The sequence below is a fragment of the Mytilus californianus genome, unplaced genomic scaffold, assembly GCF_021869535.1.
Source record: "Mytilus californianus isolate M0D057914Y unplaced genomic scaffold, xbMytCali1.0.p SCAF_15, whole genome shotgun sequence".
Classification (NCBI taxonomy): domain Eukaryota; kingdom Metazoa; phylum Mollusca; class Bivalvia; order Mytilida; family Mytilidae; genus Mytilus; species Mytilus californianus.
Genome location: NW_026262637.1, coordinates 24,549,387 through 24,573,816, shown reverse-complemented (window position 1 = coordinate 24,573,816; position 24,430 = coordinate 24,549,387). Strand labels below are relative to the sequence as shown.

Genomic DNA, 24,430 nt, shown 5'->3' with positions numbered 1-24,430 from the left:
CACAAATCCCAAGATCACCTTTCTTCGTTAGTTTAACGATAAGACCTTTTGTCCAGTCTTCAGGTATTTTATTTTCTTCCCATATGTCTTTGAAGAGATCATGTAGTATGACTGTTGCTGTGTTGATGTTTGCTTTCAGTAGTTCAGCTTGAATTCCATCTATGCCTGCTTCCTTTCCAGATTTCATGGATTTAATTGCCTTTGTTATTTCTTCTTTAGATGGTGTCAGTGCTACTATCTAGATCTTCAAATTGTGGTGCTCCCTGAAATTCGTTTATTGGTTCTGGTCTATTCAAAACAGCCTTGAAGTGTTCTACCCAACGTGCAGCCTGTTCCCTTTCAGTTGTAATGATTTTTCCATTTTTGTCTGGAGGTGGTTGTTTGGATTGACCACATAGTTCTTTTGTGATCTTGTATACTGTACTTAAATCACCTTTTGCAGCAGCCTTTTCTGCTTCTTCAGCTCGTTTTTCCAGATGGTTCCTTTTATCTTTTCTAGCTCTTTTCTTTACCGCCTTATCTTTCTCTCCATATTCTTTCTGTGTTTGTTCTTTTAACCCTGATGACCTAGTGCTGAGGACCTTTTCTTTCAGTTTTGCTCTTTCATCGATTGCTTTCCATGTGTCTGATGTTAACCATTGTTTATTGCTGTTCTTACGAAAGCCAATGATCTTTTCACTTGTGTTTTGATACACCTCCTTGATGTTTTCCCATTTCTTTTCTATGGAACTGCCTTCAGTTTGATCAATTTCCTCAAATACTCGAAATCTGTTTCTGAGTTCAATGACAAACTTTTGTTTGATTTCAGGTTCTTTCAGACGGTTGACATTGATGATCTTTCTCCCAGGTTTGTTATTGTCTGGTACCTTTTTCAGCTTTAGTTAGAGTTAAGCTGTAACTAAATGATGGTCGCTGTTCACATCTGCTCCCCTAAATGCTCGGGTATCGAGTAATGATCGTCTCCATTTGCCATTTATGATGATGTGGTCAATCTGATTTTTGTCCCTGTTGTTTGGAGAATTCCACGTAATTTTGTGTATGTCTTTATGCTTAAATAGGGTTCCTCCAATTACTAATCCATTAGTTGAACACATATTTGCCAGTCTCTCTCCATTCTCATTCATTACGCCATGACCTTCTTTTCCCATAGCTCTTTCATGTTCTATATTTCCTTTCCCAACCTTAGCATTTTGGTCTCCTATTATAAAGAGGACATCATGTTGTGGTGTTTTGCTAATCTGAGCCTGAAGAGCTTCATAATAAGCATCTTTGATTTCTTCTTCTGCATCGTTTGTAGGCGAGTAGCACTGAATAATTGTTGTCTTGGCATAGCTGGAATTAAAGCGAGCTCTGATCAATCGCTCATTTATAGGATCCCATTCTATCAAGCTCTTTGTACATTCCTTATCCATAATGATTGCCACTCCTTCTGTATGTTGGTTGTCATTTCTACCGGAGTATATGATGGCATGACCCTGTGTGATAATTTTTCCTGACTCTGTCCACCTGCATTCACTGATGCCTAATATTCCTAGTTTGTACCTTTCCATCTCTCTAATGACGCGCAGTTTTTGAGACCTGGAACATAGTTCTCACATTCCATGCGCCGATCTTAATGGTCTTTTTTGGATCCATGAGATTCCGGTTCCTGTCCAAGGCCTCCCAAGTTGGGCTTTCTCCTTGTACAATCATATTGCTGCCTGTGCAGCCCGTCATCCCATGGGTACCTGCTGTTTGTTGATTTCTTGTGTGTATTTCTGTAATAAGTTGTTGTTTTATAAGATGAGGTTATTAGCCTCATGCTCAACCCCCAACTTGGAGGACCAGGGGTTTTGTCATTGAGGTTCCCGTCCTCTAGATCAGTTGCCTTGCTTGGCTGATGAGTGGTGATCTACCCAGTTTGTTTAGAGTTCTCTCTCCTAGACAGGTTGCCTTACCTGGCTTACAACCCCTATCTGGCTGACTATTTACCCATAGCTGCATGGGGCAAGGTTGATGAGTGCTAGGGCATACCCACACACCGGTGGGCCTACACACTGCATCATTGGGGTCCTTGCTACTCCAAGATCCTCTGCAGTTTAGCCTAGGATACAAGACCCTAGTTACCATGTGCTGTCGCTGGAGGCACTGTAGAGGTCTGAGACTGGTAGAGGCTTTGTACTGGCAAGAAAGACTGACGCGCTCGGCTTTCTGTTTCACCTACAAGTAGGCTAGCCAGTGGCAGGGTAGAATCTTCGACTCCCCTGCACTAGACGCATAATGGGACGGATTCAATGTATTCAAAAGATAATGTCATAATCTGGGAAAATATGTTGACAGAAAGTATATTGAAATTTTGCAAAATAACAAGTCAAAGGTGACAAAGAGATGATTTCAATTTTCCAATTCTGAACTTTATATTTTCATCCAGCAGCATTTCTTACTTTGTGAAGAACCACATTGACTCCTACAACAAATACACCAAAGATGATATAATAAAAATACTGGACTTCTTGATCAACACCATTATTGTTGAGTTTGGTGGATTGAAATTTCAGCAGACAGTCGGTATTCAATGGGTACTAAATGTGCACCACTACTGGTCGTCTTGTTTTTGTACTCATCATATGAAGCAGAATTCACACAGAACCTTCTCAAAGACAAAAAGAAAAGGCCTCTTGCAAAGTTCTTTAATTTCACTTTCAGATAAACTGATGATGTTATATGTTCTATCACTCAATTACCCACATTTCAATGGATGCTTGCATCTCATATATCGCATTGAACTGTAAATTAAGGATACTACCGAAAGTAGAAGGTCTGCTTCGTTTCTTGATCTTTTCCTCGATATTGACACTAACGGACAACTTCAAACTATTTATGACAAACGTGATGATTACAACTTTCCTGCTGTCAACTCTATTTCTCAGCAGTAGCATACCCTTTGCTCCATGGTTTGGCGTTTATATATCTCAATTTATACGTTACTCTGGTGGATGTTCATACTATACGGATTTCATTAACAGAGACATGCCACAAGACTATTGAGGAGTCTCTAGCATTTAAACAGTCACATGGACATATGGCGGGGTTCAAGAAGATTTTCTTGATCTCAATTCTCCCCTGTTGCATGGAATCTAGACAAATGGACTAATAAAAGGTACAAAAAGTGCACACAATAAAAATCAGAAAAAGGGTATAATAGCCGACAAAACACAAGTACATAGGAAACTATAATTAACTATAACGTAATATCAAAGATTGCTCACAGTAACTGAATGGAAGTGCATAACGTGCTAATATGAAATCATGACGCCCTATTCTGTAACATGACAAAGTGTGATTTGACGAAATGACGAATACCATACATTGAAACGGACTGATTACCCTTCCAGAACACCCGAATTCACCCCAATTTTTGGTTGGTTGTTGTTCCTCAGTGTAAGGTTTTTGTGTAATTTTTTACGGTTGTCTGCATATCTGTCTTTTTGGCATGCTATTATTATTAATTTTTTTATTTGATTGCCCCTTTGCTACCGTCACTCTTTTTCTCTTGACAAACATATTTAAAGCTGGTATAATGAAATACTTGCGAAATAAAGTAGGGACATAAGGGAATGAGTTGCAGAAACACGTTTGTTCCGACGAAAAAGAAACTATCTAATGGTTATGAATATGCAAAATATGCTTTCTGAAAATAGCAATATCATAACTGATTAGGAAACGGCAATAATCCTATAATTATTGGCCGTATTGATTAGAGAAGATAAAATCATTATTACAAGAATAACTGGCTTAAATCTAACCAGAAAGAGAAATTATCCGTTGATAAAGAACATCCGGAGAGATAATTGAACGACTGACATAGAAAATTGACTGGAAATAAAACTTTTTGGACATATAACTCGAATTTGACCCCAGCGATCATTTCAGTTCCAGAGTCTATGAAAAACTAGACAATTTCAATTTAAAATTTATAAATTTGTACTCACCTTAGCAACAATATACAAACTTCACTCACGTATTGATTATACATTTCTTAACTCATGCGGTATTCAAGAGCTTGCATCTGCTCATAGTTTTAAAACGTCATCAGTGTCTGAGTAAAAAATTCATTTAATCAGAAAATATTTGTACCAAGTCAGGAATATGACAATTGTTTCTAGTTGTTCTGTTGGTTGATAAAGCAGAGCGTTTAGCTTTGTAAGTGTTTATGGATTTCCCCTTTTTAAATTTACATTCGAGTTTGGTATTTTTGGTATTTTTATTTTTCATCAAAATACACGTATACATCATTTCAATCATTCCTATACTGAAGCCTATGCTGCGGGACAGATGGTTTCTTCGAGGACTAATGGTCGACCTGCATATATCCAGTTGAAACAAAATAAATATATAATATATCGTTCCTTATGAACGACACCTGTGTTGAAGATAATTTTAAAAAAGGAAGAACAATCATGAATGATTAAATTAAAATACTTAATAGAATACATTTTTATATAAGATATATACAGGAAATGGAAGTTTTATTGCAAATTTATAATTCAAAAATAATACATTTGCTTTATATGCTACTTTTTGTATAATAATAAAAATCAGGATAACACAGATTTGACGTCTTGACCATTGTCCTATTGAGGTTGTCTACATTATCCATTGCAATCTATAATTTACATTATCATAATGAAAAGTCCTAATACTTTTCAAACACCTAGATTATATCTCAGTGTTTTCAAAATTTTTCAAATACTTTAAATATAAATACTGCAATTGTTTATAATTGAAAACATATTATACTCTCTAAAACCTTGAACATGAATACGAGTCTAAATATTATCATGTATGCTGGAAAACAAGTTTAATTATCAAGAATTTAAATCGTTTGAAAGTACAAAAACCAAAAGGGAATAACCAGAACAGTCAAAACAGTTTGTTGTTTTGGACATACAGCAGGCCTTCTCGGGTAATTTGTTTTATATTTGTCATGTCGGGACCTTTTGTAACTTGAAATGCGGTAGAGGTTTTGCTTATTGTTGAACGCCACACGGTGACTTATAGTTGCTAACATCTACGTCATTTTATTTCTTGTGCATAGTTTTCTCATTGAGAATCATACCACATCTCTTTATTTTATAAGGTCAATTTTTCCTGAGAGAGCTTCAACCTTTATTTTGTTACATGAAATTATTTTGTGTTCTCCATGAACATATGTTTTGAAAGGGTCAAACTCTAGAGACATGCCATCGGCAAACCAGTTAACTAATGAATATACATATAAATTGTTATGCAAGAAAATTGAAGTACGCTGATCTATATTTGTCATTTGATACTTCAGATTTAAAAAAGAAGTTGATTATGTTTTTCATTCTCAATTAATTGGCTAAATTCTACTATAAAACACGTGTACATGGACTTTTTTTGAGACTTCTTTATCTTTTCAAAGTAAACTATGCAGAAATGTATTGCTATTGAATTATTTGCTTCCCGTACTCTAATTCGCCGATAGCTTTTCCTTATGCAGTGACCTTAACCACAAGACCTCTCGTTTTAACTTCGGCAACGACACAGCGCATGTGTGAGGAAAAAACCGTGATGGACAAAAAGGTAAACAAATGAAAATAATACACCAAATCCTTTATCAATTGCCATGTCAAAGTTTGACTGTGAATAGAAACGCATGGGAAATATATTAAAAGATAAACATCGCTCTTTCATCTCACTTATTTTGCACGCGGTTTTCGATCAACAATCACTGAATGATATATCTGTTGTCGATTATATGTTATGGATTCGTAATAAATGTAACAAAACCTGCATAGAGGACTTAGATGGTATATATGCGTGGATTGGTTCAATAATTTCCTTTACATTATAATAAAAAGAAAATCGTTTCATGTGAATTAAAAGATGAAAATAAGGACATGTGACGTTCACGTCAGCTGGGCGACCGTCCAACCAAAATCAATAGAAACTAGAAAAAACAAAAACATCTAAACGTCAACATATGAAATCTCACCATAAGCAACATGCAATTAATAGAATATTCATTTTTTTTAATTAAATATGGGCTTGCTGATCACAAACTTTCTAAGCCAATAAATATTACCTAATTCGATTCATATGCAGCTATGTTTAAATACAACAAAACATTTACCTCTACATATTATATAAACTTAATGATAACATTTTTAAGTGGTGAACTATTCTGGAAGTTGAATTGATAGTATAAAAAGATTAGATTAGAATAGCTTTATTCATATGATATGCTAATAAATCACACAAATCCGGTTAGGAGAAATTGTAGCCTATATACAAGGTAACCAATTATCTGAACATTTGACAAATATGTATGCAACTATTCTAAGTTACAGATCTTACAAGATGGGTTTTTAGGGATACCTGACGGGGGAGCAAAACCCCGCCCAATAGTTTTTGATTCGACAATGAAACCATGCTGTAACTCTATGGCTTTTCTCACATTTATGGTTTCAGTATAAAGCACTTCAACAGTCACATCCATATTTGCCATTACAGTGAATGCACCGTTACATTCTACTCGCAAACACAAATATGGATTATGAAAAATGTTTAGTTCTGTCAAATACTGTCGACAAAAATTGTTATGAGTTGATAATTTTGGCACCAGAATGATTGTCACATGATGTCGTTTATAGTGACAGTAAAAATCCGCAAAATACAAATTACACTGAGGATTAAACATTATCAAAGATTTGAGATACAATCTTATTGGTCCATAGTGAGAACATGGATTTGGCAAGTTAGTCGTAGTATCGATATATGTACTGAAAAATAAACCAGATAACCGTCCATTAACAACCGAACCCTGTTCTCCACCATTGCTTTTCAAATATGGTAGCATTTCTCCATTCAGATAGCTCATTACTATATGAAAATACTCCACTGATTTATTCCTATAAAAGAACTGAATAGGTCGCATGTTAGGAATGAATTTCCTTGTCCCAAAAGCTATAGCTAGATTATATAATCGGTATGTATCCACCAGGGATAAAACTGAAAAAAAAAATGTTTGATGAGATTCAATTCCGGAAATAATAGTTTGCAAAAGGGTCACTTTCTTATTTTCAAATATCGCATGAGTGCTTGACAAACTCGTTATTTTGGTAAAAAAACTGATAAATTAGACGACAAAAATTTATACTGTCAAATTTTGCCAATACTTTGTTTTCTTCCTTTCATTTCAGTTGAATTAATAGTGAACAGTGTTTAAGACAAACATTAAACCGTTATTAATTCTTTGAAAGAAGTTTAACAGTATGAAAAGGGGTGATAATTGATCATTCACGATTGCTCTCTCTTTTGACGAATACACACGATCTCAATGTATTCTTTACTGAAAAAAGCCCGAATTATAGTTTTTTTGTATAATTTTGTTTGATTACACATGCTTTCCATTCTTATGAAAAGAGTTATTGAAAATTATTGCTATTACTATTTTGAACTATTCTCTTTTCATGTATTGTCTTTTTCTTTTATTGTTGGCGGGTGTCTTTGCTTGTCATTATTTTTGATACAACATAGAGCTACGTACACGTTTTAAAACTAATCACATGGCTATGCGATACTGTAGTGGTAACAAAAATGCTTCCATCTATCTGCTGCTGTCGACATGTACACATAACCTTACATTCAACAGAAGATGCAGATGGCAACTCAAAAAGAATCAACTTGTTTAAACATCGACCACTGATACTGTAACAGCGGAGCTGATTCTTTACTTTGACAAAGACGATAAAATATTTTTCATCTGTGAACATAATATTTACATCTAATCTGTAATGCGAAGGCGGTTGTCGATGAACAGTTAATGGCAATGTACCCTGCAATCAGACAAAAGCTATAATGCTTGTCTCATAATCAAATCAGCACAGATATGTATCTCAATTAGTAATGTATTCTTGTTTTTTGTATGTACTATATTATTTTTATTTTCCACTGAACACTACTTGTTTTGTTAACTACTGTTTTATTGCATGATGGAGCTCTTTGGTTTTTATAACCTGCTATTTGTCAATTTGTATTTTTTATGTGCAAGTTTTTAACCTAAATTATGAAGTTATTTATGTTCATTCGTATAAAATAATAGCATTCCTCAGAGGAAATTGACACTACTTATTTCCTATCCTCTATACGGGGTTGTCCCACTTTGCATTATATACCAATTGCATTATTGTTAATTTGTTTTCGGTTAGAATATGTATGAAATAATTTCCACTAGGCTTTAAGCAAACAACAATGGACCAATCATCAATCAGTCATATTTTCCCCCTTTTGTTTTGTTTTAATATTTGTATTAAACATTCAATGAGCAGGAAAAAATCCTGCGGTAAAAGCACAAACGCTAAAACCCATAAAAAGCACAAACGCTAAAACCCCATTAAAGCACAAACGCTAAAACCCATAAGATCTAGTTAATCATGCATCAAGATATCAAGTAATCACCTGTTTAGATGGCATATAACATCCCCTGTATTTGTCAATTTGTAATTCATTTGGTTCAACCCTTTTATCAAAGTTGACAATACGAGTATTTTTTACAGATATTGGTACATGAAAGGCATAAGGTTCATCAATGATATTGTAACTGACAATGCCGATTTTTTTTCTCATGACGCTATTAACCAAAATATAACCTAAATGTTACTTTTGTAGACATTCTATCTATTTAACTTGCTATACCACGTGACTGGAAAGAGTTGTTAATACAGCAACACATGTCACCTAACAGCAACTCATTTGGATTCGTTTTTGAGCATGAGAATAAAAAAAATGCCTATCAGTAAATTATTTGCTAAAGATGTTTATTCACTTTTTATCGATCAGGGAAATGTTTCTCCTATTTCACAACAAAGGTGGGAAGAAAGTTTTAATACAGAAATTAGTATTGAAAAATGGAAAAACATTTATTTACTGGTTTTTAAATGTACTATAGAAAGCAAACTACAAGCTTTCCAATACAACATTTTACATAGAATAATCTCTCATAATTATCTTACTGAAAAATATAAACTTTCTAATACTAATGAATGTGCCAGTTGTAAAGAGATAGAAACTATAGAGCATAAATTTTTGAATGTACAGAAATAAAACAATTTTGGAGAGAATTTTCTAATTGGTGGTACTTTGTTTTTTATAAGTAAGAATATTTTTGAATAAAGACAGTGTAATTTTTGGTGTTTTGAATTCTGATAACTTAGATTTAAATTATTGTATCCTACAGGCAAAGTATTACATTAATTATGTTAAGATCACACAATTAGACAGACTGTTAATATCTGTGCAAGCAATTATGGAATTTATTTAATTTATGTTAATTATGATTGTATATTTAATGAATTCCAAAGTATTCTTAAGATAGTACCATATACTGTATATTCACATCAGAGACTTGTAATTTTTTACTTTTTCTAAGTCGCATAATAACACTTATAACAATGTCATCAATTTTATTCACTTATGTCTTGTAACAATGTATGTATGCACTGTAGTTTGAACACCAAAAAAGATCAATAAAAAAAAAATAAATAAAAAACCTGTATTTGTCCTTATTATTTTCAATAGCTTTTTTAAAAATAGAATACAAGTTCAATGTTTGCTGATAAAATCACCTGAGTTGCTGTTGACGACAAAGGCAAGTGCATGTCTTCTTCGATTTCTTTCAAAGGCACATATGTTTGAATCTCTTCTGAATCTTTAAAAGACATCAATGGATAAGATTTGTATCATACAATCTTTTTTGTTTTGTTTTCGTTTTTGTCTTAAACATTTTACTGTTTACAGATGAATAAGTTAAAAAAAAAATACGAAGTTAAAGCATCTTGGTCTAACTAAGGAGGATGCACTTTAAAACGATGAAGTGTATTTTGATTGTTCAAAGCAAGACAACATTAACTGTAGTAACATTATATATCAAAATCCTTACTCGTTGTATACTCCAAATTGCATTATATATTTTTTTTGAAAATGTATATAAATTACTAGAAGAATAGATTTAAGTATAAACAATACATAATAATGCATATTCGTTTTATTTTTTTGACGCTTTTAATTATGCGAAAAGAATGTTGAAAAGATGTTTGTCTTTACACAAAAAGTTATACATGAGGTTAAAAGCATACTTACACTCAATTTCTTTATTTCCATAACATACCACCCTGTCATATTGATTTGTACTTGAAATGATTGTCTTGAGTCCGTAAACATACACAATAAAGTTATTCTTTGGGTTAAAATTGTTGTCCAATGAGAAAGTAAGGTCACCGCAATGAGAGTTGATGAACATGTTCGTTGATGAAAAATCAGATTTATCCACCAATACAATAAATAATACATCAAAAAGAAAAAAGATAGGACAACTTATTTTCAAATCAATTAAATGCTGATCCTTGTCTTTTAGCTTTACAGACCAACACCATGATGCAACCTAGAAAATAGAAATTCGCTGATCTATATTAAAGTCATATGATACTTCAAATTTAAAAAAGAAGTTGAATATGTTTTGCATTCTTGATTGGCTAAGCTTTACTATAAAACACGTGTACATGGAATTTCTTTTAAGACTTCTTTATCTTGTCAAAATATACAGAAATGTACTACTATTGTATTATTTGTTTCCCGTTCTCTAATTCGCCGATAGCTTTTCCATACGCAGTGAAACTAACCACAAGACCTCTCGTTTTAACTTCGGCAACGACACAGCGCATATGCGAGGAAAAATAAAGGCAACAGTAGTATACCGCTGTTCGAAATTCATAAATCGATTGAGAAAAAAACAAATCCGGGTTACAAACTAAAACTGAGGGAAACACATCAAATATAAGAGAACTACGACACAACAGAAACACAACATTAAAATGTAACACTCACAGAAACGAACTATAATATAACAATGGCCATTTTCCTGACTTGGTACAGGACATTTTAAGAAAAAAACCGTGATGGACGGAAAGGTAAACAAATGTTTGTAGAAAGTGTTAATTGTGTTTGAAAAAAAAAATTAATATACCAAATCATTTAACAATTGCCATGACAAAGTTAAATTGTGAATAGAAACGCATGGGCAATAATAATAAACATCGGTCTTTCATCTCACTTATTTTACACGCGCATTATTGTTTTGTGTTAATTGTTGATTAAGGTCACGGTCGTTAAACGTCGGCAAAAAAGTTAAAAGTTTACTAGCAGGGAAAGAGTTCGATCAACAACACTGAATGCTATATCTTTTGTAACAAAACCTGCATAGAGGACTTAGTTTAGTATATATGCATGGATGGGTTCAATAATTTTCTTCACCATTATGATAAAAAGAAATCGTTTTATACGACTTAAAAAATAGAAATAAGTACATGTGACGTTCACGTCAATTGGGCGACCGTTAAACCAAAATCACCGGAAACAAGACAAAAAGCACACATCTAAATGTCGACGAACGCAATGCAATTTCACCACCAGCTACAGCTAATATTATAAGAAGAGCTGTAAAGTGCACCTAAAAGATACTGAGAAGCAATTCCAAAATTACAAATGGTAAGAATTAAGTAAGTTATAATAAAAGTCGGAAAAGTGCATAGTCAGTGCCTGTTGTTCAGTGGTTGTCGTTTGTTGGTGTGGTTCATAGGGATTTCTCGTTTTTTATATAGATTAGACCGTTGGTTTTCTTGTTTAAATTGTTTTACACTAGTCATTTTGTGGCCCTTTATAGCTTTCTGTTCGTTGTGAGCCAAGGCTCCGTGTTGAAGGCCGTACTTTGACCTATAATTGTTAACTTTGTATAATTGTGACTTGGGTGGAGAGTTGTCTCATTGGCACTCATACCACATCTTCTTATTTATATAGAGTCAAAGAAATTAGAGATTAAAAGGATAAAACAGCTGGATGATTACTTGTATATTGTTACTACAAATAAATGTATACAATGACAAAAATAATCTAAGGTTAACTGTATTGGAGGACATTTCAACCTATGATTTTGTTTTATTTACAGAACTTATCAGCTGATAATGCATCGCAATATATGTCATTAAACATGAGACCATTCACAAATATTGACTTCTTGGTTTACGGTCAGACATCAATTTGATCTTCACATGATACACTAACATAAAGTTTTCGGACATTTACTTCTGAAAATTTATCATAATGTTGTAATTACATAATAAAAATACTTGTTCTTAAAAAACAAAATGGAGCTCTATTTTAAAAGTGCAAAACCAACCAATCAAGCCTCATACGTTTACTGCAGTTTGGAAATAAAAGTTCACAAATTAAACCTACTTGAGAATTTCAAGTATCGGCTTTTGCCATGTTAATCCTTTTAATGAATAAACGACATATCTATATTTCAAATGTCAGTTAGAGTGCAACTTTTCTCATGTGAATAACTCATAATATGGCAAAAAGTAAAATAACTAAAATACCGAACTCCAAAGAAAATTCAAAACGGAAAGTCCCTTATCAAATGGCAAAATCAAAAGCTCAAACACATAAAATGACCTTATTGGATACCAAAGCTGCACAAGTTTGCCATTTAGTTAACAGAAATTATTTAGATTAAAATTAGATTAAATGAAATATTTTTAATCTTAAGAACAGTTTGAATAAAAATAAAAATGTTCGACTTTCTTTTTGAACGTTCCATAGCCTAGTCAGACAATTAATTCAAAGATCGTCCCCAAACCCTATTATATCCTTTTTTATACCCGTTGTGCACATCATTTGACACATCACTTATCAGTAACCTACAGATACCCGATACAAACAAAAAAATATTCATAATAAGAGATATTGTAGTAATGTTGGAGTAGTTTATCGACAAGTAGACAGTCTTTCAAACGGTCATTTGAACACAGGTGTTTGCTCTATTCTCTGTTTAACTTTCATTAAACAATGAATGATTTTTTTACTGCTATACTGTAATTTACAAGAAAATGTGGTTGTACTAACTTTCATTAAACAATGAATGATTTTTTTTACTGCTATACTGTAATTTACAAGAAAATGTGGTTGTACTAGGTTGATCCTCTCTTTTATGAACATTTTGCACTGAACACTTCTAAAAATTAACACACACACTAATATTTGCTTTTACCATGTGACATGTAACATTAATACTTACTATTTTTGAAGCAGCCATTTTGTAAACAAAAATATGTTCAACTTGATAATAATACATATATGAGATAACAATTGATTTGAAGTCTTGAATGAATACAAGTTTTTAAATGTATGTCACGTCATTTTAAAATGTATAATCGGATATTTCATCATTCATATCATATATACCATATTAAGTAACCATTTCTACATCTCGGAAGTTATAATTCAAACCGCAAACCTACTGATATGAAACGATAAGGAAATTACAAATATTGGCTTGTTGTGTTATTCATTTTCATGAATAAACGACATGTATATATTTTGAGAATTCATTTACAGTGAAACCATTTCTTATGTGTATTAACAAAAGAATAGTATCTAAATAAAGGCAACAGTAGTATACCGCTGTTCAATAGTCATAAATCGAGTAAGCGAAAACAAATCCGGGTTACAAACTATATATATGGAAACAACGGAACAACAGAAACAACAGAAACACTGAACTGCAACAAAAACAAACGCCAACATACTGTGGATTCATTATTATTCGTTGGATACCAATTTTCGTGGAATCCATTGGTACTGGTGAACCTCGAATTTTAATGTACAACGAAAGACACATTTTATATAAAGTTGTATGCAGACTTTGGCAAAACCACGAAATTAAATAGCCACGAAAATGCAAGATTTCCATAATCCACGAAAATTGACACCCACGAAAATAAATGAATCCACAGTAATAGTTAAACGGACTATTTGATAACAACTGTCATATTCCAGACTTGGTACAGGACATTTAAAAAAAAAATGGTGGGTTGAACCTGGTTTTATGGCTAGCCAAACCTCTCGCTTATATGGCAATGTTAAAAATACCGCTCAAATGACAACACTACGTGACAGGAATACAGTACAAACAAATGCAAGAACACTCAGCAGAGAGAAATACATAAATAAATAATATAATAGTACATTACAACATGTTAACCGCAGAATACAACGGACATCTCCCATGCATGTACGACAGCACACCAGGACACCACAAACGAAGTATAAACTGCGCGTCACAAGAATGGATCAACGCCATAAAAAGTGACGTATTTTCTGTGACGTCACAGGTAAATTTCTAAGAATAAAATAGATTTGTTTTATTGACACGTACAAGAATATTAAATTGGGATTGAGTTTGAAATGGTGTTATTTTATTTATTTTCTAACCATGACAAAAATATAAAAATGGAATTGAGTTTTTAATGGTGTTATTATTTTTATTTTCTAACCATGTCGGTTTTTCTTCTAAATCAAAATTGTGTATAAAAAAACAAATCCTGTGCATATAGTTGCTTTAAACTTAAAATGATATAAATGAAATAGCTGATTTTTTAACTTAACTATTACATACATATAGAAAAAAAAATAAGATAACTGTAACATAAGGCAAGATCATGTAAGACCAAACAGTAAACCATTTGAAAACAAATAACATAAAACAAAAATACTGTAGACGAACCACAAGTAACTCGACTATACTGACAAATAAGACATATGTGAAATGTACCGAAAATACTGAATTCAAACCACAAACGATAAGACATAACACAATATTTAACCAGACTTACAAAAGAAACATCATTACTAAATACATGAATGTTGGATGTATAAATACCAAGACACGTCGTATAGCAATGCGAATTCACACTCGGCAAAACAGTCATATTCGGGAATAGGTCATGTTCATTACTTAGCAGACAATACAACGTAGATGGTAAACCACAATCTAAGACGTGGTAAAAATGTCGTTAGTTAGTTTAGACACAGACACATCTCATAGATCAACCAATTCGTGATGGTGTCCATAAAACTCATAATAAGGCAAATGACTTTTTTATTAACACAAATTGATCTAATTATGTTAGTTGCAGTTATAATAATATGTTGGTTGCAGTTTTAAAATGTTGTTCGTTCACAACCTACATCTCTTTTGTGAGATACTATTCAGTAGACATTTTGTTTTGGTAACTTACTGGTTACAAGATATGATTCCCATGAAAAACCTCATAGAGATACAATATGAAAATAACCCTTTATAAATTTGGTGCGTCCGAAGTGCTTTTCTGCAACTTGAGAATTTTGCCTGTATTATACAATATTGTCGGATAGATGCTAAAATATTATTAAGGAAGACTCGAAGAAAAAAAAAAGGACTTAAACAATGATAAAATCTCATAAGTCGATTAAGAATACATATCAAGCAAACATCCACAAACTGAGGGAATCGCATAATCTTCAAACGGAGTGTGACCAGGTGCGTCGACAGTGTGTATACTGCTATGTATGGATCACACATCATGCAAACGCTACTAAAACAAACACATAAACCAAACCTTTAGTTTGAGTTTTAAATGTGTAGGAAATGAAGACAAACGAATTGGTGAAAAAAGGCACTAAGACCCTATTTCCTAGTACCTTCTGTTTGTGGACTTTTCATTCAGAAATCAACTGTTTCTTCAAATGTCCCAGGAAAAGCGGTATAAGTTTTCCCTACGGAAATTTGCAGTCTTTAATACACAAGTGCAACCGAGGTACTAAATGTCTTCGAGTTACTTATCTAAATGACTTATTTCCTCTTTTAATGTCTAATCCCTACTCTTGAAATATAAGCCCTTAGTAACACAGGTTAATGTCTCTTGTGAAAACAAAAGATATTAACAAATTTGTAAATACTGTAAACCTTATTCGTAACCGAATTTGAAAATTTGAAATGAAAAGTTTTCAAAACAAAGGAAAACAATACCCTTATTCACAAAGACAGCACAAATAAATATAATCAAATAAAATAGAAAAGTCTGGGCAATTCGCACGTTAAGCACTTCATTGTTGACATGAATTATCATTGATATTATAGATTAACTGTTAACAAAACATTGAATTGTTCGAAATACTAAGGATTTTCTAACCCTGGAATAGATAACCTTAGCTGTACATTTCGGAATTTTGGGTCCTCAATATCCTTCAAATTCGTACTTTATTTATAAAAATATATATACATTTTTTTTATTGATTCGAGAGTCACTAATTAGTCTTGTCTAGACGAAACGCTACTTGCGTTCAAAATTATAAGCCTGGTATATTTGATTATTATTTTTTTTTCGGTCTTGTTGCAAAAAGTTTATGATCATGGTTGAGAAATTCTATAAATCTTTCATCCGTTTCTGAAAAACTATGTTCGACAGGTACAACTCGATATTTTTGAAGAACGTCTATGGACGTAGTGAAAACTTGTGAGATGAAAATAACACTCCGGCAAATCCATGCGTCCGAAAGGGATAGATGGAACATACAGAAGATTCCGCTATGAAACGTTTCGCTACTAGTAGCTTTTTGAATAAATTGGAGTTTGTATATCAAATTTTCGGATTCTCTGGTTTTTTTTGTCGTTTAAATCTATACTACTACAATAACGAGGTCCAATTTGTTAGCTGGCATGACGTAAAAACGACGAATCAAATAATTCAATTTTATATATAACTAATATAGTACAGTGGTGTTGATTTAAAACAAACATCGTTCCAGGCCCATTTGTTTTCCATATAATTAATATTACCAATAATTTACAAGTTCCGGGTCCAATCCGATATTTGTTAAGAAACTTTCCGTTTTGAATTTTCCTTGCAGTTCGGTATTTTTGTTATTTTACTTCATACCGATACCAATAGTATTTCCGGTTTTAGTTCTTCTTCTTTATTAGTCCCTCCACTATCTGGAGTACCACTACTACATTGTAGTGAGAAAACCAGGACGGGTTCAAACAGAAGATTTTGAAAGCAGAGAAAAGTGTGCACCTTATAATCAACATACCTTTATCAAATGACAATACGATTACTAAAAATCCAGGCTAAAAATAAGGTGTAGGCACTTTAATTCAGCCACGGACCCGCGATTTCGCGGGTGTGATCTAATGTTAATGAATTATTAATATTATTATTGTTTTACTCTAAATTATTGTTATTATAAAATGATTATTTATTAATATTATCATTACCATTAATATGTATTCTATTAACTAATGTTTGGGTTCGTTTGTGCAATATATTCAAATTGTAAATCAGAATACTAGACCAACTAGGTCTCTTCCTATCCTTTTTCAAAATGAATATGACTCAGTTTAACGAGTACCTAGTTGTAAGGCAGAACATTTTAAAACGTTAACAAATACATGTGTTCAAAAAACATGTTAAAATGCATGTATTATGTGCCATATCCACAGTTTTTAATCCTCCTTATTACCGTTTACATCAATTTGATACATACGTATATATAATTAACAAGTTGTAACAACATCTAATTTTAGATGAGAATACAATCATATAATCATATTTGGTCAGGTTTGCATAGTAATAAAAAACAAATAATGAAAACGAATGAAATATACTACGATTAATATTTGTCGTGATTTATATTTTTTAATAATGTTTTGCTCTAATTTTGACGAAAATTATTCAAAACACTAACATCTAACTATTTCTGTATTTTTAAAATATATACTAATAGTGGAAATGGTAAACTAATTTGATTTATTTGAAATATTTTTTTCGTGTTTTGATTTACTCTAATAGCTGAATCTCCAGATTTCAACAAACCAGGTGAAGACTTATAGTCTATTTTAGCCGCTACTATATATTACACATACAATCCCTTTTATTTAATTAAAATGAAATATAAATATTCATATATTTTTTTTTGTTCCACTCTTTTGCATAATATTAGATATTGTCTTCAATACAAAGTATTCATGTAAAAGAACTAATAGTAATAGAAATATTAAAAGAGGGTAGGTGATTTGTTATTCGGTGAGGTAAAGTAAATATTTCAAATTCATATTTCAACGAAATTTATAAAGTGTTCTTTTCGTGTACTAGCACTGACTCGATACCGTTGCTGTTGGACTGTTTTTTCCCCGAGGGTATCATCAGCTCATTAGTCGGTACTGTAGTGTTTTATAACACAAATGAATAAATTATCGAGAAACTAAGGTTCCAAAATCCTTCAGTCAAGTTTTGCTATACTTTTAAGGTATTTATACACCATTTGCTTTCAAATGTTTAGGGTTGAGTATTGCGGATGACTGTCAATCCAGAAAAATGACGAACATAGAGACATATGAATTATAAACTTATTACAATGCTCTTTTCGCGTTACATGATTTTTTTTTCAGTACAGTAATCACATGGATAATTGACCAAGTTTGCGTTTTTTATCAGTAGTGTAGTATAATAGTATCAGTTAAACATGATTTAAGGTTCTATGACTTTTGATTTTGATACATTCGTTTTGTTTGCTGTTTTTGTGCTTTGTATTGATTTGATGAGTTAAATCTTTTTCAACTGATTTTTATAGTTTGTTCTTATGTTGTGATATAACACCACTGTCCCAGGTTATGGAAGATTGGGCAACGGCAAATATGTTTAACCCTGCCACATTATGTAATTATGTGCCTGTCTCAAATAAGGAACCTGCAATTCAGTCGTTGGTATGTGTTGCTGTATATCGTATTTTTTTTCATAGTTTTATCGTTGGAATTGTTTTAAATTTGTAACTACTACGTCATTTGGTCTCTGGTGGAGAGTTGTCTCGTTAGCAGTAAAATCAGATCTTCTTATATTTATATTATACCGGTATCTAGTTACACATGCATCAAGTTTGGATTTTAATGTCGGAAGTTGTCTTTCTCGTATGCCGTATTTGGTACTTGGGAATATTTAACTAAATATATATTTGGCTTAGACAAGAAAAATGATTAGACACATACTTTCAAATAACCACACAATTTGAAAACGTTACTTTAAGTACAATTATATCATCTATCTAAAGATAATTTAAATACAAAGTGTATCATTTAAGTAATTCCAGTACCGGAGCGCATGCTACTTTATATGTGTTAAATTCGAGGTAAATAATCCACATCATGTGTGCCGATCCAAAGATAGAAAGAAAAAAAACATGACATCTTTTTACAGAACAAGTTGCTAAACATGGATGAACGTGAGTTTGTTTCCTAGTTTATGTAATTGTTAGATTAACTTGAATGAGACATGAACATAATTTATTCATATTGAGAAAAAATCGAGTGTAATCTTGACAAATAGATATCTTCAGATCTTTCTCTGAATACATATGTTACTGAATACATAGTTATTTAATTTTAAATCAGCTGTTATTGAAAAAACGATCTAAAAATGCAAAGTTTTCTAGCAAATATGCAAGCAGGTAGCATCTCGGTATCGCTGCAAATGTTTGCACCTGTCCTAAGTCAGGAATCTGATTACAGTAGTTGTCGTCTGTTTATGTAGTTCATACGTGTTTCTCGTTTCTCGTTTTTATATAGATTAGACCGTTGGTTTTTCCGTTTGAATGGTTTTACACTAGTAATTTTTTGGGGCCCTTTATAGCTTGCTGTTCGGTGTGAGCCAATGCTCCGTGTTGAAGACCGTACCTTGACCTATAATGGTTTACTTTTATAAATTCTAATTTGGATGGAGAGTTGTCTCGTTGGCACTCATACCACATCTTCCTATATCTATATAATAAAAAAAAAGGTAAAAAATTATATAAATACCGAGAATAGAAATATAATTACATGCATTTTAAGCAAAACATGTAACAATATATACACTTGATTTAAAAAAAAAATACGTATAAAAATAAGAAGATGTGGTATGATTGCCAATGAGACAACTCTCCACAAGAGACCAAATGACACAGAAATTTATAAAGCAATCGAAAAATTCTTATAAAAACTATATTGAACAACCCGACAGGATGACGTATCACATATTTCTCATAAAATTAATATCGTCTGAATTAATTTAAGAATTTGAATATACATACATATTTAAAAACAGAAAAACAAAAATGATTCAATATATAGCATCAACAATATTTGTGTTGAAATACAAGACGGTCTCCAGCAGCTAAACAATTTAAGAATCATATCTTTGAGTGAGAAATTTATTATAGCGCAATATAGTATCATGAAGTGTGTTTATTTGAATGCATATGTAAAATTGTTAATCAGCGCAAAACATAAAATGATCAGATAAAAAGTTCATATGATGTAAAATCTTTTAATATATAACAGGTTTATTAGCCAAGCAATCTGGTTGGCAAACATTCTAGGCTACACAAGTATCAGAACGTTTGAAGAAAAATATATGGTTATTCTAAGTTACAGATCTTACAAGAAGGATTTTTAGGAATACCAGATGGCGGAGCATAACCCCGCCCAATAGTTTTTGTTTTTTGTATAAAACCATACTGCAACTCTAAAGCTCTTCTCACATTAATGGTTTCAGTATAAAATACTTCAACAGTGACGTCCATATTTGCCATTACAGTGAATGCACCGTTAAATTCTACTCTTAAGCATAAATATGGATTATGAAAAATGTTTAATTCTTTCAAATACTGGCCACAAAATTCGTTATCAATTGAGTACTTTGGCACCACAATGATTGTCACATGGTGTCGTTTTTTATGACAATAAAAATCGGCAAAATATAAATTACACTCAGGATTGAACATTTCTAAAGATTGGATATATAATCGAATTGGCCCAAAGTGAGAATAGGGATATGGCATGTTCGTTGTAGTATCTAAATACGTGCTGAAAAATAAACCAAACAACCTTCCATTTACTACAGAACCCTGTTCTCCGCCATAACTTTTCAAATATGGTCGCATTTCTCCATCCAGTTGTATCATTATCATATCGAAATACTCCTTTGATTTATTCCTATAGAAAAATTGAATAGGTCGCAGGTTCGGGTAGACTGTCCTTGTCCCAAACGCTATAGCAAGATTATACAATCGGTATGTATCCAGTAGTGATAAAACTGAAAGAAATGATTAAATTGATTCAGTTACTGAAATATTAATTTCGTTTAGGAGAAATCATATTATTTTATTTTAATTTTAATTAAGGCAAATGGGTGGTTTTCGGATGTTGATGAAATTTTATATGCTTTGATAACTCGTTGACTTGCATCCGAATATCGAAAAAATTGATACCTGTACCATTAATATTTCCAACGATGCAATCGATTTCAAAAAAGGTTGTGAGATAGGTCGATACATTTATGGAATGTACGTTAAAAGGGGCGATAATTATGCTTTTAACTTCTACATAATTTATTTTTCGATATTCAGATGCAGTTCTGTGATTTGCAAATTCATAAAAAGTTTCGTAAAAATCCGAAAGACCACCCAATCACAGATACTTTGCTTTAATTTAACACATAAATATACGACGAACTTGTTTATTTGAGAAAAAGCAACACTAATACAAAAGTTAAAACCAAAATTGATACTTCTAAAATTTGCTAGCTCTTTTTTGTTTTCTTCATATCAATCCTGTTGAATCTATAATATTCAAATTAGAAGTGACTTAAATATTTATTTAGAATATATAACCTTAATTTAACTAGAAAATATCTAATGACAAATGGATATTTAATATTTTGAATAAATTCCAGAATTACAGATTTCCATAGCTTAGTCTTTAGTTTTTTTATGTTTTGTCATCTGTACTATTATTTGTCTATTTGTCTTTTTATTTTTGGCCATGGCGTTGTCAGTTTGTTTTCGATCTATGAGTTTGACTGTCCCTCTGGTATATTTCGTCCCTCTTTTGGTTTCAACATGATGTTGGTGTTATTGGGTTCAGCCGTCTGAACAGTTTGTTATACTATTACTCTCTAGTATTTGTATTTCTGATATTCTTTGCTACACTCACTTTACTAACAGAAAATGGATTTGTAAAATACACTTACAGTTCTTCAAATTAACTTCAGTATTTTGTGATTATAGCTAATTTCCATAACTACACCCCTCCAAATCACTGTGCTATTTGCATTTTGTTTTATATATCTTTTATTCGGTAATATTTTTCGCTGTCCTAGTTGCATTTTTGCTCTCTACATCTTTTATTCGATTATAATTTTACTGACTTTTTCTTCTCTTTTTGGTAAAATTCATAGTTGAAAACAGAAGCTGCGTTTAAACATTGCTATTTGTGTTTTACAGTTTAAATATTCTAATTGATGGAATATAAAAAAGGCTGATAGCAGCAGAAATAAATTTATGATGCGTTTTATTCTTATTAAAATTCCGTTTCGTCTGAAAATGACATAACAATGTTTGCTGGAACAGATTTCGTTGCAGTTAATTGTGTGTAGTCCTGATACAATGCATTTTTGTTTCTTGTATATGACTTGGCAGGGGCAAAATTTAGACATTAGGAAGTAATGTCTCTATGATTACTGCACCTTTCATTTATTCATTTCTATAAAGTAACACGAATTCTAATGTTTAATGTGAACGATTCTAGATTCAACAGATTTCGATTCTATAAAAAGAGTTGATCAAAATTTAGAACTACATTTTTTTTTGTGTTGTTATTTGCTGTTTATGTTTTCTTTTTTGATGTATTCACTTGTCGTGGCTTTTTTTGTTGTTCATCTATACAATTAAATATTTCGTACACGTTTTAAAACTTATGACATGGCTATGCGATACTGTAGTGGTTATCCAAATGCTTCCATCTATCCGCTGCTCCCGACATGCACACAACACCTTGCATGCAACTGACGATGCAGATGGCAACTCAAAAGGAAACGTATTGTTAAAACTTCGACCACTGACAATGAAACATCGGAGCTGATTTTTTGCTCTGACAAAGACGATGAAATCCTTTTCATTTTCGAACATAAGATTTATATCTAATCTGTAAAGCGATGGAGGTTGGCGATGAACTGTTACTGGTAGCATATCCTACAAAAACCAAAAAAGCTTTGATATCAGTCTCTTATACAAGTTAGCAGTGAAATGCCATTAGTGAACGAGATCGGGAAAGTATGAATATTGTGAAATGTTCTTGCTTCCTTACATGTACTACATTGTGGACAATTATGTTATCTAAACGTTTTTTTCGGCTTATTCCCTTATTCTCCCCTAAACACACTACATATATTTTTTTTTTAATTCTGTCAAACTGATGAACTCAATATTGTTTATGTTCGATTTGTATTTTTTATGTTATAGTTCTGTTGAATTGTCATCAATTTTGTTAAAAATACTTCCACATATGTAAACTAGAAAATTAAGCAACCAATGACAGTAATGAAAATTCTTAAATATATTTTATGCTATGTTGTCTTGTGTAATGTACATTTCCATTTTCACATTTCACATTTTTAAAGATAACTCACAATGTATATTTATACTACCCTACGGTTATGCCAAAAATACTAAAACCGGAAACATTATCTGGAAAAAGTGCACCAAAACAGTAAGTTACTTCTGTATCAGTGGCAACATTAGTTTACCAATGTTCAAATCCCTTCATCTTTCATACTATATTCCTATAATCTTCATTGCTTTTGTGATCCAAAGGCGAACAATAAGCTTTGATTGAATTGAGAAAAAACTACTTAAATATATTATATATTTACATTTATCAAACTAATAACAGCCTCAGCTATTATATAATATGTCATTTTGTTTAAAAATTACAATGTTTCTTGTTTATTTCACCTGTGTTTCTGTTGATGATAAAGGGAAGGTATGTATTTCTTCCTCGTATAGTTCCAAAAGAACAGTAACTTGATTATCCACTGGACCTATTAAATAAGTCATTGAATAAAGGAAAAGATTCATTAATAACCACTTTTCTAAATAAAATGTTAAATAATGATTTATTATTTCATTGATTGTTCAAAGCAAGATAATGTTAATTATTATACATAATAATCTAAGACGTAAGGATCTGACAAGTGCAATAGATTTGTTTATGTGTTTGAAAATGAATACATGTAGATAGAAGAACAGACTTGACTTTAACTAGTAATTAATAACTAACTTAAACACTCTGCAGTTCATTAGGATACAAATGTATACATACACTCAATTTCTATATTTCCATAACATACTACCCTGTCATATTGTTCTGTACTTGAAATGACTGTCTTGAGCCCATACACACATACAATGAAGCTATTCTTCTGAATAGAAGTATTGTTCAATGAAATTGTCAGTTCTTCCTGACGAGTGTTCATGAAAATATTTGTTGATGAGGAATCGGATGTATCAACCAATACCATGAATATAACATCAAAAAGAACACCCATTGGACAACTTATTTTTAAATCAAATTTCTGATGATCTTTGTCTATGAGCTTTACCAACCAACACCTTGGTGCAACCTGAAAAATAGCATCACGCTGATGTATCTATATATATGGACATGTGACATAAATTTCAA

The 24,430-nt window shown here is 32.0% G+C and overlaps 2 protein-coding genes across 3 annotated transcripts in view; both read right to left on the bottom strand.

Moving 5' to 3' along the window:
* Nucleotides 1-6,216: 6,216 nt before the first annotated feature.
* On the bottom strand, nt 6,217-13,250 carry LOC127725723 (phytanoyl-CoA hydroxylase interacting protein-like). Its single transcript, XM_052232909.1, has 5 exons — nt 13,136-13,250; nt 10,144-10,444; nt 9,630-9,712; nt 7,553-7,841; nt 6,217-7,014 (listed from the first exon to the last, which is right to left on the bottom strand). Exons 1-5 carry the CDS (start codon nt 13,190-13,192, stop codon nt 6,338-6,340), a joined length of 1,407 nt encoding a protein of 468 aa, XP_052088869.1. The 5' UTR covers nt 13,193-13,250; the 3' UTR covers nt 6,217-6,337.
* A 6,971-nt stretch (nt 13,251-20,221) lies between these two features.
* LOC127725722 (uncharacterized) overlaps nt 20,222-24,430 on the bottom strand; it is a 51,421-nt gene continuing 47,212 nt past the window's right edge. The window contains exons 2-5 of one of the 2 annotated variants that reach the window (XM_052232906.1): nt 24,071-24,371; nt 23,704-23,789; nt 22,653-22,941; nt 20,222-21,005 (exon numbers count right to left, since the gene is read on the bottom strand). In XM_052232906.1, the coding sequence (XP_052088866.1) occupies nt 20,329-21,005; nt 22,653-22,941; nt 23,704-23,789; nt 24,071-24,371 (1,353 nt within the window). In that variant the 3' untranslated portion in view covers nt 20,222-20,328. The remainder of the gene's footprint in view (nt 21,006-22,652; nt 22,942-23,703; nt 23,790-24,070; nt 24,372-24,430) is intronic. The other variant, XM_052232908.1, reaches the window with a different exon arrangement.

Coding starts and splice junctions, on each gene's coding strand:
- LOC127725723 (XM_052232909.1), bottom strand. CDS start 13,192: ATGTATTATTATCAAGTTGAACATATTTTTGTTTACAAAATGGCTGCT. Junction 10,445..13,135: donor AAATGGCTGCTTCAAAAATA/GTAAGTATTAAT, acceptor TCTATTTTCTAG/GTTGCATCATGGTGTTGGTC. Junction 7,842..9,629: donor TGTCGTCAACAGCAACTCAG/GTGATTTTATCA, acceptor GTCTGATTGCAG/GGTACATTGCCATTAACTGT.